This window comes from Lactuca virosa, chromosome 4, assembly GCF_052849685.1.
Source record: "Lactuca virosa cultivar CGN04683 chromosome 4, Lactuca_virosa_CGN04683_v6, whole genome shotgun sequence".
NCBI classification, from domain to species: Eukaryota; Viridiplantae; Streptophyta; class Magnoliopsida; order Asterales; family Asteraceae; genus Lactuca; species Lactuca virosa.
The window spans coordinates 320,057,810-320,073,596 of record NC_136429.1 but is presented as its reverse complement, the minus strand read 5'-3'; the positions used below and the strand labels follow the sequence as shown (position 1 = coordinate 320,073,596).

The 15,787-nt window shown below is 36.1% G+C and overlaps 1 protein-coding gene across 1 annotated transcript; it reads left to right on the top strand.

The window, feature by feature from the left end:
- The first annotated feature begins 808 nt into the window (after positions 1 to 808).
- On the top strand, positions 809 to 6,601 carry LOC145108512 (polyadenylate-binding protein 2-like). Its single transcript, XM_079045555.1, has 9 exons — positions 809 to 1,339; positions 2,101 to 2,219; positions 2,647 to 3,303; positions 4,157 to 4,234; positions 4,319 to 4,408; positions 4,515 to 4,652; positions 4,731 to 4,916; positions 5,807 to 6,001; positions 6,142 to 6,601. Exons 1-9 carry the CDS (start codon positions 1,039 to 1,041, stop codon positions 6,397 to 6,399), a joined length of 2,022 nt encoding a protein of 673 aa, XP_078901681.1. The 5' UTR covers positions 809 to 1,038; the 3' UTR covers positions 6,400 to 6,601.
- The last annotated feature ends 9,186 nt before the right edge of the window (positions 6,602 to 15,787 follow it).

Sequence of the window (15,787 nt, the reverse complement as noted above, 5' to 3'; positions counted from 1 at the left end):
CTATTTTATTTGGGGCGTGTTCGGTAAAATTAGCTGATAACGAGTAGCTTGTAGCTTGTAGCGTTTTGTTAAACGCTACATGAAGTAGCATTTGGATTTGGAACGTTTTGTTTAAACTAAACGCTAGAAGCTTGTAGGGTCAAACAAGACTTAATGTTCAAAACGGAGCGTTTCGTCAAACGCTAAAAGTTAGAAGCTCTCAAACGCTCCGTACCAAACACGTCATTGCCCTCATGAATGGCTTTTGTTACAAGTTGGGGCTAGCCCACTTGGCTAACAAGGAGGTTCCTAAGCTAACACAACTAACCAGGAGGTCGTAGGTTCAATTCCAGACACAAGAGATATTTAAATTATTTGCCGTTTCAAAAGCAAAAAAAAAAAAAAAAAAAAAAAGTTTTTTGTTTTTGTTTTTTTTTTTGGTTATTCTCGCTTAAAAAGTTACTATGATATAGAGAATATAACTTTAAAACACAACATGGCAACACAGACAACACATAAGTATTATTAAATAAGACCTTAGTCTTTAATGTATCTATATAAACATTCTTTTGTATGTTTTAAATACTTAACGAAGACCTCGTATGGTGTTATTGTACAGACACGTGAAACAGATCATGCCTCAATCACGTGACCCGTCATCCCCACCGTTTACTTTGGGCCATCTAACCGTAACTGCCACGTGTGTCCAGAAACACAATCACATCACAGATGATCCAACGGTGGAGATTATCCCTCCCACCCTCTGAAACTAGGGTTTTCTCTCTCCTATATATATATATATATATATATATATATATATATATATCTCTCTGAAGTTTCTCCATGGTCGGTGCAGTGCAGTTCCGTCTGCCCTCCCGAAAAAACAAAATATTTCCTCCTCACAGAAATTTCAATCTCCGTCGACGCTGATCTCCGACCTCGGATCTCCGACGAATTATCCTTTTTTTTGAAAAATCCGTATAATTTTGCGTTTACGGTGTTGTTGAGCTTTTAGTTTTCGATTAATTTAGTGCGTTAAAAGAAAAAAACAGAGAAAAAATGGCGCAGATTCAGGTACAGCCTCCTCCAGTGTCTGGATCAAATGTTGCGACAGGGGCGACGATCAATGCAGGTGTTGTTGCCGCTACGGCTATCGCTGGCGGAGCGGTGGCGGGTGCTAACCAGTCTTTTGTGACGACTTCGCTTTACGTTGGGGATCTAGAGTTTGGCGTGACTGATTCGCAGTTGTACGATATGTTTAATCAGGTTGGACAAGTTGTTTCGGTTAGGATTTGTAGGGATTTGGGCACTCGGCGATCCCTTGGTTATGGTTACGTCAACTTTAGCAATCCTAATGATGGTTAGTATATACCTGCATTTGTTAATTTGATGTTCATCAGATTATTTTCTCTAATTGTAAACATTGAATACCAGATGTTTGTTGTCGTAGACTCGCCAAACACAACGTAAACGTTTCTTTCGCACCTCCTAATTCTTGTCCATAATTTGCTTACTCGTTAGGAACTGTGTAATATCGCATTCTTATTATCAATTACATCTTTGGTATATTGGGGATTTCCATGTCTGTATCTCTGGTTTTCAATCCGTGTAATTTTAAACCCATTATAGAATAATTTAAGGCTCAATTGTCTTCCATTCTAATTGTGTGATCATACACCCCCGCTGTCCGGCATACTGCATAATTGTAGAATTTTTTGGAGCTTTTCACGTTTTCACATCTTAAGATGTACTTAAGTGAGAGTATATAACATCAGGATTTGACCTCTTATGTATAAGAGTGGATTAGATTTTCAACCATGTATTTGTCACCTGTAAAACAACCATTGTATGATTTAAAATTTTTAACATTTGGTAAACAAATGCAAACTTGGAGGGCTGATTTTCCACAAAGTGACAATTACAATGGTTGAAAATCTACTTCCTTCTGTTCTTGGAATCAAGGGATTCATTAGTTTTGCATATGGACTATACCTTGAGCCAAATATGAAAGCAAATGACAACAAAGTGATTATGTTTGATGCACTATCAATGTATGATTTAGTTCATTTGATTGTATATTAAGAAATTTACATTTTACACTTTATGTTTACTCGATTGCAGCTGCAAGGGCTATTGGTGTGCTGAACTTTACTCCAGTAAATGGAAAGTCAATTCGGATCATGTATTCTCACAGGGATCCAAGCATTCGGAAAAGTGGAACTGCAAATATCTTTATCAAGGTAAATTTCTATATTTCCATTAGTAATTTTACATATTGTTGGTTTGACTTTTTGTACTTTTGACTTTTTGGGATCCAGTCCTAATGGTTTATTAACTTGTTTTAAGTTTTCTTTTGAACGATAAAGTAAACAATCATGCATCTTCTCCATCATTTCTGTTCCAACTTCTAAGTTCTAACAATCGCCATAGATTTCAACTTTTTACAGAAACTATATAATGAACTTATAAGCATTTTATTCTTTCTTGTGTGTGTTAAGCCATACATTATGGATAGAATCATGGGGTATAGCAGTAAAATACCAAAATGCTGAATGTTTTACTCATCCCTTCTTCTGTTTCTCTATTATTCCATTTTTGGGCTCTTTCCCATTTCTCAATTTTACAATTTGTTTCCATTAATTGATGTATCCTTTCCTTTTTATACAGAATTTGGACAAGACAATTGACAACAAAGCTTTGCATGACACATTTTCAACTTTTGGCAACATTCTTTCCTGCAAGATAGCTACGGACTCCATAGGCCAATCAAAAGGCTATGGATTTGTGCAATTTGACACTGAAGATGCTGCTCAAAGTGCAATTGATAAGTTAAATGGGATGCTGATGAATGACAAACAAGTCTATGTTGGTCATTTTCTTCGAAAGCAAGAACGTGACTCTTCTTCAACCAGAACAAAGTTCAACAATGTGTATGTAAAAAACCTCCCTGAGTCCACAACTGATGAGGATTTAAAAAAGACTTTTGGTGAATATGGTATGATCACAAGTGCTGTGGTTATGAGAGATAGTGATAGGAAATCAAAGTGTTTTGGGTTTGTCAACTTTGAGAATGCTGATGATGCTGCTAATGCTGTTGAGGGGTTAAATGGGAAGAAGTTTGATGACAAAGAGTGGTATGTTGGGAAAGCTCAAAAGAAATCAGAAAGAGAGATGGAGTTGAAGAGTCGATTTGAGCAAACTGTTAAGGAAGCTGCTGATAAGTATCAAGGTCTTAATTTGTATGTCAAGAACTTGGATGACACCATTGATGATGATAAGCTTAGGAAGCTGTTTTCTGAATATGGTACAATCACATCATGCAAGGTTTGTTTTCTCCTTTCATTTGTTTCTTTATTATATTCTTTCTATTACAAGATTCCACTTTTGATTTTTTATTTAACACATTGTACTTTGAAAATTTTGCTCGATTATACTTTTGTATTTTCTAATTTTTCTTTTTAGGACATTACATTGAAAAATCTCATTATGGTTGTGAAAATTGTTTTGTATTTGCATGACATTGCTATAATTGGGTATATTTATAGAGTTAATTTAAAAAAAAACACTTATATTTTGTGTTTTTTACGGATTAAACCTCAAATTTATTTTTTGCTTGAAAAAGACCTTGTATTTTTTCATTTATTTCAAAAAAGCCCTCAACTTTGTATTTTTTTTTTCGAAAAAACCCTCAACCTTCTAAATGCTTCCAAATAAACCCTTAATCTTTTTAGTTTTTCTCGAAAAAAACCCTGACATTTTACAATTTTTTTTGGAATAAATGACTAAAGTGTGATATCGGAAAAAATGAAAAAAATACAAGGTCTTTTTCAGGCAAAAAAAATTTGAGGTTTAATCCGGAGAAAACACAAAATATAAGGTCTTTTTTTTAGATTAATCCTATTTTATAAGGTGCAATTTGTAATAAGAAAAAATGAAAGTAGGATGTTATAATGAACAAATAAATAAATGTACATTGCGCTTGAACAAGGTGAGATAGGGAGTAGCACACAATCATTTGTATGTGCAAAAGACGTGAATGCCCTCCTTATCATAATCATAAAAAATAGACGTAGAAAGCTTGTACAATTTTTTACATAGTAAAACACTGTTTTGTGTAATAAACAGATTTAAATTAGTGGAAAACTAATTTTAATAACGATGTTCATTGGCTTAATAGGTTATGCTGGATCCTAATGGAAATAGCAGAGGCTCTGGATTCGTGGCCTTTTCAACTCCAGAAGAGGCTTCTCAAGCTGTAAGTATCATGTTTAGCTACACTATATAGTTTACTTTTAAATAATTAAAAAAAAAAGCTATTTTTGATTAAAAAAATTTGTAGCTTGGGGAGATGAATGGGAAGATGATTGTCAACAAACCACTTTATGTTGCACTTGCTCAGCGGAAAGAAGAGAGGAGGGCTAAGTTACAGGTAATATAATTAATATCTCTACTGTTTGTTTTGTCTGATGAAATGGAATGAACTATTCATGAAGTAATATAATACTAGTATTATTCTAATGCTTATTTTTTAAAAGGCACAATTTTCACAAATGAGGCCTGTTGCAATGGCAAACTCAATGGGCCCACGTATGCCCATGTATCCTCCCGGTGGTCCCGCTATTGGGCAGCAGCTTTTCTACGGGCAGGCCCCTCCTGCTATGCTTCCTCACCAGGTAAAATTATAAATCTTAAATACTTTTTTTTTTTTTGATTAAATGATATACAGTAAAGTAAGATTCTGTTATTTTTAGGCGGGTTTTGGTTACCAACAACAGTTGGTCCCTGGAATGAGGCCAGGTGGGGCCCCAATGTCAAACTTCTTTCTGCCCGTTGCTGCCCAACAAGGTCAACAAGGTCAACGCCTTGGTGGCAGGCGTGGTGCTGGTGCTGACTCTGTTCAACAAAATCACCAGCCTCTTCCCATGATGCAGCAGCAGGTATCTCCATTTATATTTCTTTATCATTATTGTAGCATTCTTTTTTCATTTTTTCAATTTGTTTATTATAGCAAATCACTCATTTTTTTTTAATTAAAAAACAGAGTAATACCCTTCAGTAGGAAAAATTGCATGCAAATTTGTTTTTGAAGACAAGTAGGTTGCTAGTTTGTAAAAACGAAAAAAGTAAAAAAAGATGTAAAATAAGTTTTCAAATAAAAAAACTAATTTTAAAAGAACATAAAATACAAAATTATAAACTTCAAAAAAGTGACCGATGGAGATTTGACCCTGGACACTTCTAAAAAACCAATTTGGAAAAACAAAGTTGTAAAAGAGAGGAAAAAGAAGTTGTAAATAGGTGTTTCGGAAAAAAGTTATAAATATGGTTTGGATCAAACATAAGGGCCATATTTGTAACTCTTGGAACCATTTCTGTACTTTTGTAAATACAGAGACCATTTCTGTAAGTTTACAATTTGACAGGGACCTTTCTTTAATCTATATGGAACATATGAACCATCTTTGTAATTTTTCTATTAAAGTAGGGATTATTTATGTAAATGTTTAAAAACACTCTTCATATTTTACATAGAGACATGTGGGAAGCACATACTTTACCGTGACCATTATAGACTAAAGGTTAATTTATAGGGATCATTTATGTAAATAAAACACTGTTCATTGATGTGACAATATGAGCAGTGTTTTTGACATTGTACTTTCATATATAGTATAATTGCTCCTATGAAAAATCTATCCTTTTCAAAGTACAATGCTGTAAAGTATATTTCTATTTCTTGCATCTGGCCCTTTGATTAAAATCTGTATTAACAGTTAAACGTCAGCTTTAAGTTAAACGAAAGTATGTTGGTGTTTGTTTTGGTCAGATGTTTCCAAGAGGACGCATGTATCGTTACCCGGGTCGCAATGCACCGGATTCAAATCTCCCAGTGCTTCCTGTCCCATACGATCTCAGTGGTGGCATGTTTCCTCGGGATGCAGCTGCAGCAATGGGCCAGCCAATACCAATTACAGCTTTGGCTTCTTCCCTTGCTAATGCCCCTCCTGAACAACAAAGAACGGTATGTATGTTATTTTACATTTTCTTAATTATTCGGACTGAAGTTGCAATTTTGTGTAAAGCATAGGGACCAAATCTGTAATCTACTCTAATAATTAAATCAGGGTGTTAACATGTGATGTGTTTTAAATGAATGGACAGATGCTGGGTGAGAGTTTGTACCCACTGGTGGATCAGTTGGAACCTGAGAATGCAGCTAAAGTGACAGGAATGCTTTTGGAGATGGACCAAACCGAAGTGTTGCATTTGCTGGAGTCGCCAGATGCTTTGAAAGCAAAGGTGTCTGAGGCCATGGATGTGTTGAGGAATGTCAACAACACCACCAACACCAACACCAACACCAACACCCCAGCAGCTCAGCTTGCTTCCCTGTCTCTTAAGGACAACCTTGTTGCATGAGAGAGTAACTTCTTTTTATTTTATTTTGCTACTATTTAATGAGCCAGCCAGAGGTCTAGGTTGTTGCTTTTTTTTTCTTAACTTCTAATTTGGAGTTTTTTTTTTTTTTTATAGAATCTTTTCTATCCAACTTTGAAAACATCATTGAGACGCCTCTGTTTGCTCTTGATGTGGGGTTTTGTTTTATTGGAATTTAACTTAATTTGTTGTTGCCTTTTTTTTTTTTTTTTTTTTCTTTCTGTTTTTGTGGATTGAAATCGGTCCTTAAGTGAAACTGGTTTTGGTCCTAAACTGGTTAAAACACTCAAAACAGTTCTAAAATCAACATTATATAAAGCTATATAAGCTTAGGTACTAAACCCTTAATCGGTGTTTAATCTGTGTTGTCTTGTTTTTGGTTAATCCACATGTAACGTATTTCTATTTAAGCATTGGATGGGTTCTAGCAGTAGTTGATTTGGATCTGACTGGCCTTTAAAGCCTACAAGAGTGAATCGAACAAAGCGGCTCTCTTGTCACACCTTCAACACCAACAATGTGTGCTAGTATATTTATCTCAAATGATGTGATCTGATTTTGTTATGGTCAATTATCTTGGTTTATTGATTTGTTGGTTTTTGAATGATTTTATATGATTGCATATAAATGATATAAAACGATGTAGTATTAAGGTTGTTATACATATAAATGGTCTACAACATAATTAATTTACATCAATAAATTGTGAGGCAAAACAATGGTAACATAGGGATGAAAAAGGGTTATATGATAAACTCATCTTTAGTTCCACAAGTAGCTTAAGCTGTGAAAGCTTAAAGTGAATATTTAAAGAGACGTTGATTAAAATAACCACTGAAATATAATTGATCAAAATAACCCATTATTTGGTAAATTGGCAAAATAACCGATACGTCTAGAACAGGTCTTTTTGGACTCGAGTCTGACTTGTCTTGTTGAGAAACGTGTTTCAAACTCAGTGGACCTACTTAATGCATTTCTGGAAAGCACATTGAGACAGATGACATCTCTGACTAATTGACAAAGTAAAACATGGTACTCGATCCTAATGATATTGAGGTTTTACGGGAGTAACACTTAAAAAACATGGTCGAAAATGTTTTCATTTATGTCCACAATGTGAAGTACATGTCCGCGAAAGCTACTTATTTTTCATTAGTGATCGTTTTAATAACTTAGAAAACTACTATAAGGTCTTTTTTATTGCCTTTAGCTTGTCTTTAGACTACTCTGTAATGAACTGTTGTATTCTGGAATGGAAGAACAGTGCGGAATGTGAATAACATTCCAGTCCGGATATTTTGACAAGTTACGGTTGGGGATGCGGTGAGAGTGTGTTTGTTCTACTTGTTGGAAAAAGGGTTTAATGGTTGGTCACTTCGTTAACGCGTGAAGGATGAGATCTTAGGCCTCGTATGCAACTTTGAGGACTTCAAAAGGTACCATGTCCTTTAACGGTTACAATTACATTTTAAATTTCATTTATAATTGTTTTGATGTAACTAATTATTTTATTTTGGAGAAGCATGTACCAATGTGACATTATAAGTTGGGAACAGTTGTGTAGTCAGCTAAATACAATATTTACGGAATTTTACGAACTTAGGGGGTGTTTGGCAAAAAAATTTATTGCTTATTAGGTTATAACTTATTAGCTTATAAGCTAATAAGTAAGTGTGGGGTAACTTATGAAAAAATAAGTAAGTGTGGGGTAACTTATGAAAAAATGGCTTATTAGAGGTTTCCACCGGAATAAGTTATTTTTCATCCAAACACTTTTTTAACTTATAGTGGTGTGTAACCACTAATAAGCTAATAAGTTGTTTTAATAAGCTTAGCCAAACACCCCCTTATTCCTCCTGTTAATGTAAAGAAAAATAAACCTCATAAATTGACGTATAAGCGAGTTTATAAATGCTGTAAGTGTAATATAAATTATTTGAAATTTAATATTTTTATGTTTTCTATTTGCTAATATCGTGATACATTAATTTTGACAGATCTAGATTTTGGAGACTTTTTAAATTAACCATGTAATGGGTACCCGAAAACAAAATGTGATCCCTCCGACCATTGCATGATCGAAGCTTAAACGGCTACAGATGACTGAATGCCATGTGGTCGTTGATGTTCATCGGGTATGATTATCTATTTAAAATTGTCAATTTTAATATATATATATATATATATATATATATATATATATATATATATATATATATATATATATATATATGTGTGTGTGTGTGTGTGTGTGTGTGTGTGTGTCAACTGGTTTGAAATTGTATTAGGAGGATAATACGTCTATTTCGAGGTTAGAGCCGACACCAGATAACCGATGTGCTGTGTGGTGGTCAGTGGCGGAGTCAGAATCAAAATAAAGAGTTATCCTAATTTTTTTTAAGGTAACCCATTTTTTTACGGGGTATTTGGGTTACCCGGGTTCAGTTTTAAACTCAAACCTTAATCAAATCGTTAGCTAACTTCAAATCTTGTTATTTAAATAGGGCCGTGAAAAAATGTATATATAAACTAATTCCTACAAGTTTAAATTGAATTTTGAAAACCAGATGTCAATGATAAACTTGAACCCGCACATTTTAATGAATTAAAATTTGTATCCAACTAGAATAGATAATATCAATATATGTTGTGTACGGTATTTATTTAAATAATTTTCTTATATAAAACATAAAATGGAAACCATTGTAGAATATGAAATAATCTGAAAAGTTCAGGGAAAAAAGATGTAAATTATCATTTGAAATGGGATACCATGATTCTTTCCAAGATACAATGCTTATAAGTTAAAACTAAGAAAAAAAGGAAAAAGCCATGGCAAGAGTCGAACTTAGGATAAAGGGTTTGGAAGACATGCGCGCCTTACCACTTGATCTATAACTATTTTAATTTAAGTCTTTTGCAGTTTATTTAATATGTGCATACTTGCAGAATTCTAACAAAATTTTCCTAAAAAAATTACTCCATTGAAAAAAATTTGAGAGGCATCCCGGGATCCCCTTGGATCCGCCCCTGGTGGTGGTCTTATAGCTCCGCTTGGATTGATCGCGATAATTTAACTTCATTACCAGCTGGTAAGACATTGTCTCTCACACCATCACATTAACTTTCTCCTCATATGTTACTTCAAATTTTGCCACCACGTAAGCAGATTCGATGAGATTTCATACAAGATATCGTATGAATATGAAACATGGATTATAATTAATCTCATAGTCCAAAATTCTGTTTCTCGATTTCCGATTTATGACGACTGAATTCAGACTACTAATTGAACATATCAATTAGTCCGGGCTTGCCAAACACTTCAGATGTCGGCAACAAATTATCAAGGGCCCAAATATATCGGTTTTTGTCACACTCCGACCGGTGGCGGAAACGCCAGGCTGTGCGACATAGAGATATTGGATCGACACACACACACACATATATATATATATATATATATATATATATATATATATATATATATATATATAACATAACACAAAAGTATATCACAAATGATACTTTTTATTTATTATAATTTATTTGGGATTACATTGTTTAATAAGTCAAACACACATCCTGAACATAACTAGAAATGACAAACAAATGGGAATAAACTCCAACAATCTTCATTGAAGATTTCCTCCTGGGCACGATTATCCTCCACACTCATCTCCCTGAGAATACATGTATTTTTGAAAACGTCAACATAATGTTGGTGAGCGCACAACTTTTTATAGTTTTCTGCTTTATTTGGTTGTGTTAAATTAATAATTTCTTTTTTTTTCTTTTAGAAAACCCTTTCTTAAGATATTTTATCAACTCTAGCTTACTATCTTGTTAGGATACTTGTAACATCCCAAATTTCAAGACCAAAAATTTCATTTTAAATTTAAAGATTCATAAAACAGATTACTGGAAATGCCATGAATGTTATCTCATATCATGAAAATCATAAGTCAACCATCTTAAAAACATATCATAGGAAAATAATGTCAGAGTACAAATCCCAAGAATCTCATGTGCGGAAAATCATGTGTGCGATGCGCTGCTATCGTGTCGGCTCCTTTCCCTTCGAAGAAGAAGGACCTGAAACAAAAACTGAAAACTGTAAGCACAAAGCTTAGTGAGTTCCCCCATCATACCACATACCATACAATAATCATACTGTCTAACATGTCCAGGTACTGGACTACCCCTTCGGTCTCTTTCAACCGGTAATTGCCTAGCATATCAGGGTGCTGGCTACCCCTTTCGGTCTCTTGCAACCGGTAACTTGCCTACCATATCAGGGTGTTGGCCTACCCCTTCGGTCCTTTCGACCGGTACCTCGCCTAGCATATCAGGGTGCTGGCCTACCCCTTCGGTCCTTTAGACCGGTACCAGGGACTATTTCACCCCTACTTCTACCATATAACATACTAGCTCATAAACACCTAAGTCATATACTACCTAGCTTATCAGGGTGCTGACATACCCCTTCGGTCCTTTCGACTAGTACTGGGGCCTATCCTACCCCTCCTACCACTATCACATAATATCATAGCATACTAGCACATAAAACATAACAGATAGTGACATACCAGATAATTATCACAAAGACAATCATCTCTACTATAACTCTTACTAGTGGGCCGACATTGGTGCCTTCAACCCACTTCTACTGGAAGGTAACTCACCTCAAATGTCGTGTAGTAGCTGAACTGTCCTCGGCTCTGGGATCAACTCCTCTCAAACTCCTACACATAAAATCTCCTTTAATCACCCTTTCATACTCATAACCCCTTTAAGGGCCAACTCTAGTTAATGGTCAAAGTCAAAGTCAACATCCTGGTCAAAGTCAACATTCTGGTTGACTCAACTCACCGAGTTGGTCCATCAACTCGTCGAGTTCCATGATCCATAAATCCCTGGAAATCTTGACCTAACTCGTCGAGTTCTTTCATGAACTCGTCGAGTTCCTCCTCATACAGAGTCAGGACATTTTGCTCACAACTCGCTGAGTTCCTCCTTGAACTCGTCGAGTTCTTCAATTTTTAAATCCCAAAAACCATGTCCAACTCGCTGAGTCGTCTCCTAGACTTGACGAGTTTGCCCAGTAGCAGAAAAGGTTGGGGGACCACGACCCAACTCGCCGAGTTGGATGAACAACTCGTCGAGTCCCCCTTAGTCTAAATCCATTCAGTCGCTTCTAATCGAGTTCAATGCTTCCAAACCATAGATCTGGTCCCCTAGGACTAAGTTACCATGTAAAGTTGCTAACTTTACATCCATGCATGGTGTTATGAAGCTAGAAACACCAAAACTAAGCTATATAAGAGATATAGGGCATGGGGAAGGGCCAAGGCTTGATAAAGCTGGCAACTTTAAGCCTCATAAGCTCATGAACTAGATCTGAAGTCAAAACCTCATGATGCACTCAAATCCAGAAAATGACTTCAATATGGTCCAAAAGTAACAAAATACAACCCTAAATGAAGATCTAAGCAATGGAAAGCCAATGTATAAACTTTATACCTCAAATGAGTCAGAAATGCAGCTCAACTTCCGGATCGACTGGCTTCCTCGTGAATCCTCAAGCTTCTCCTTCCTTCTCAAGCTTCAAAATCACCAAGAACACACAACAATGGCTCAAAAACACTCAAAGGTGGATTAGGGTTTCGTGGCTAGGGTTTGGGGTGATGGAGGCTGCAAATGAGGCCACCCTTTGGAGGTTAAGGTGCTTAAATAGGGTGCAAAACCCTGAAAATTAGGGTTTCACTTTGGCAGCCCTACTCGTCGAGTTGAGGCTCTCAACTCGTCGAGTAGACTTCAAGTCCCGCGTCCAAAATCCATTCCTACTCGACGAGTTTGGGGCCTCCAACTCGTCGAGTCCCTTTTCAAAAATGAATGATTTGATTTAAAATACATACCAGGATCCGAGCGTTACAATACTTTACCAATCCTAATTTACTATGATATTTACCGATCTTATCTTATTATTTATAGGATGTTTTATTAATCCTAATTTACTATCTTATAGGATATTTTACTAATCCTAACGTACTTTACCTACCACACTAAGGCTTCCCTCTTGGTAGTCGGATCTCTAAGGTGGTTGCAATGTATTACCATGAGCCCCCATAATCGACGTTGTTTGACTAATGATTTCCTCGCCACGACAGTTCATTGGACGTCGAATAGTGATTAATAAGAAAGTTATCCTGCCAGCATTGTAGCTAGCAATCGCAGGTGGGGGTGTCAATCCCCGTATAGATCTATACATATCTTTGTAGCTCTCGCAACATTAACAAGTACAAGTTCGAGGTAGCCGAATTTAATCAGGCTAAGGATGAATAATATCAGTTTACTAACACATTAACCTTAGATATTTTATCATTTACATTTTATCTTTCTTAGTGATTTCCTATAAATATCATAATATAAACCCTCTTTAATTTTATATTTGATAATTATATCTTTTTAGATCTCATAATTATCTAGTATATATATATATACACCCTAATTATGGTTAATTTGATAACTGGATAATTGGGACAAGTAACGATTAGGTACAATGCATATCCATATATTTGACCAACATTAAGTCAAGGTACTATGTTATCGTAGGAAATTGTCCATTATAACATCTAGGTAATATCTCTTCCTAGCCTATCGGGCATCATAACTCTTAGGCATACTATCATAGCTTACAACTAGGTATAGTATCTATAGCTACATTATCCTAAGGTTTCAAGCTTTATAAAACGATTGATATTTATAGATATAAATATACCTTGATAAAGCAGTTTGATAAGCATGTATTCCCCCGTAAAACTTTTAAAACAGTAAGATGGGACCGTGAAATCACCTTAGTCGCATGAGACGGTTGGTGTAGGGTTGAATTGGGCTCGGGACTCTGAGTACCGCTCCAAGGGAATCAACTTCGAGAGATGCAGAGAGAGTGAGAGAATAGATGGTGTGCAGAATGGGTTCTGCCCAACATTCTATTTATAGGCATAGATTTGGAGTGTGCGCGGCGAAAATATTTGGGCGAGTCGTGCGTCATCATCGTGGCTCCATCCAATGAAGGCCATGTGTCACTACCCCAATTGACCACATCACTTTCAATCTACTCGAATCCGGTATCAGGTGCGCGACGGCATAGGCGTGCAGCTCCCACACACGAAAAGATTTTGTAAAAATCATAATTTCATCGTGCGAGCTCCGATCTAAGCCCTCTTTATATCTATGTGATGATCTCAAGGGGTGCTACAACTCTCTTTTGGTTGCTTTGGCTAGTTTTGACTTTCATTTTTGTGCCTAATGGGGTAAAAATAAATGATTTTACAAAAATTATATCTCTCTCATACGGATCCTGTTTTCGGCACTCTTTGTCCTAAAGTTTTTATCTTTAGGAGTACTACGAATCTCCTTTTTTCACTTTTAGTCAAAACTCAACTAATCTCTAAGTACCGTTTTAACGTAATTAATTTTAATTATGCGGTTGATTTTTATTTTTATAAAATCCATAACTCTTTCATTTGGATTCAGAATTCTACGAATCTTATGTAACGCCCATGTTTCTAGGCTAGGCATTAATGATGATGTAATAGTCTAGGCCAACCTTTGTAATTTGTTTTGAAATAATAAGATGTATTATTTGAGTATTATGTGCTTATTGCTTAATTATTATGATTTAATGAATTAAGAATAAAAATAAACGTCGAAAATAAATTTTAGATAAACCCGATATCTATGAAGAAAGTGGTAGTGGTTGAAATAAGGATTCCGGAGATATAAAGAATACCGAAATCCGAGTTATAACGAAGAAGTTATGACCTGTCGAAGTTTCGCGACAGAACCGGCACGACGCTGTGTGACGTAAAAAGTGAATTTACGATAAAATGCTTTTTAGCCTTAGCAATCTAAACGAAAGTCGTAAAACCGAGAACGTGCATAAAAAGAACGCCCAAATCTGACTTCGTATGAGGAAGTTATGATTTTTCTAAGTTTCAGTTTAACACTATACAGCCCGAAACTCGAATTTTAGATCGAGTGATTTTTAGCCGAAACAACTTAAACGAGAATCGAAGATATTGTTGATAGTAGTTCAACGGTAAAAAGTCAAACGAAAACAGACGTCAGATGAAGAAGTTACGAACTTTTAACGGACTTTTCCTGTCCCGGCCTGTTAAAAATATAACTTTAAAAATAAAGTCAAAATTAGCCGACGGCGTCTAAACAAAAGTTGTAGAGCACGGTCTCACCTACGCGTGGATATAAAGAACGTCAAAAACGGAGTTCATATGCGAAATTTACGAATTTTTGAAGTTTGGAAAATGGGAGTACGCCCAGCGTACCGAAGTACGCCCAACGTACTCGTGTAAGTGACCCGGAGTCCGTCACCTTCCCTACTCCATTGCATGACAGCCACGTGTTCGTAGCTATACCGCGTACGGAGTTATCCCTTCGTACGCCCAGCGTACGAGTGTACGCCCAACGAAGAGCCTTGCGAGGCAGTACGCCCCGCGTACCATAGACTTACGCCTAGCGTAATTCGAGGCATCAGCCTCCTATAAATAGCGGACGAAGCCAGCCGGGTTGATGTTACAAATTTTACCCTTTCTCACCCTAAACTTTCTTCTTTGTTGCAAAAATTACCCCAAGCCTAAAAATATCATCCTAGCATCATAAGCAAGTCCCGGAGAGCCCGAAGATCCTGAGAAAAAGAGTTTTCGAGCCGAAACTCTGTCCGCGTGAAGCCCGGTTTTTGGGAAAACATTCCGGTTTTATCGGAAACGATCGTTTTAAAAAACGAAGTGCTGCCCGATTATCGTTAAATCAAGTGAGTGTATAGTCACTTTCATCTTACACATAGATATGAAGTATTTTCTATAAAATACGTGCTATGTGTAATTATATTGTTTGTTTATTTGAAATGAGTGTTGAATAGATGTTTTATACAAGTTTTAAACTGTATATGTATTTTTATCTACAAATATGTTGGATAAAATATGGGTAGATGAAATAGTTGATGTGTGTTAAAATGATGAGAGGCCTCGATGATGATGTTGTTGTTGTTGTTGTTGTTGTTGTTGTTGTTGTAGTCATCTAGCGGAGTATAGATGACGACCACAAACCTTTTTGGACAGTCCAGTGGAACGCTAGCAGGTTTGCAACCTGTAGGTGTTGGTGAACTATACGTTCGCTGGTGTACTCCATCTCCCTCATGGTTGCCTTATTTGATATAAATTGCTGAGGAATCCCTAAAGCAGTGTTGTCACCCCGATGAAAATCCTTAGACTAGGTCCCTTGTGATAGGTGTTTAGGGACGTAAAGTGAGGATAACGGGAATGGGTAATCAGGGTTATTGTTGGTT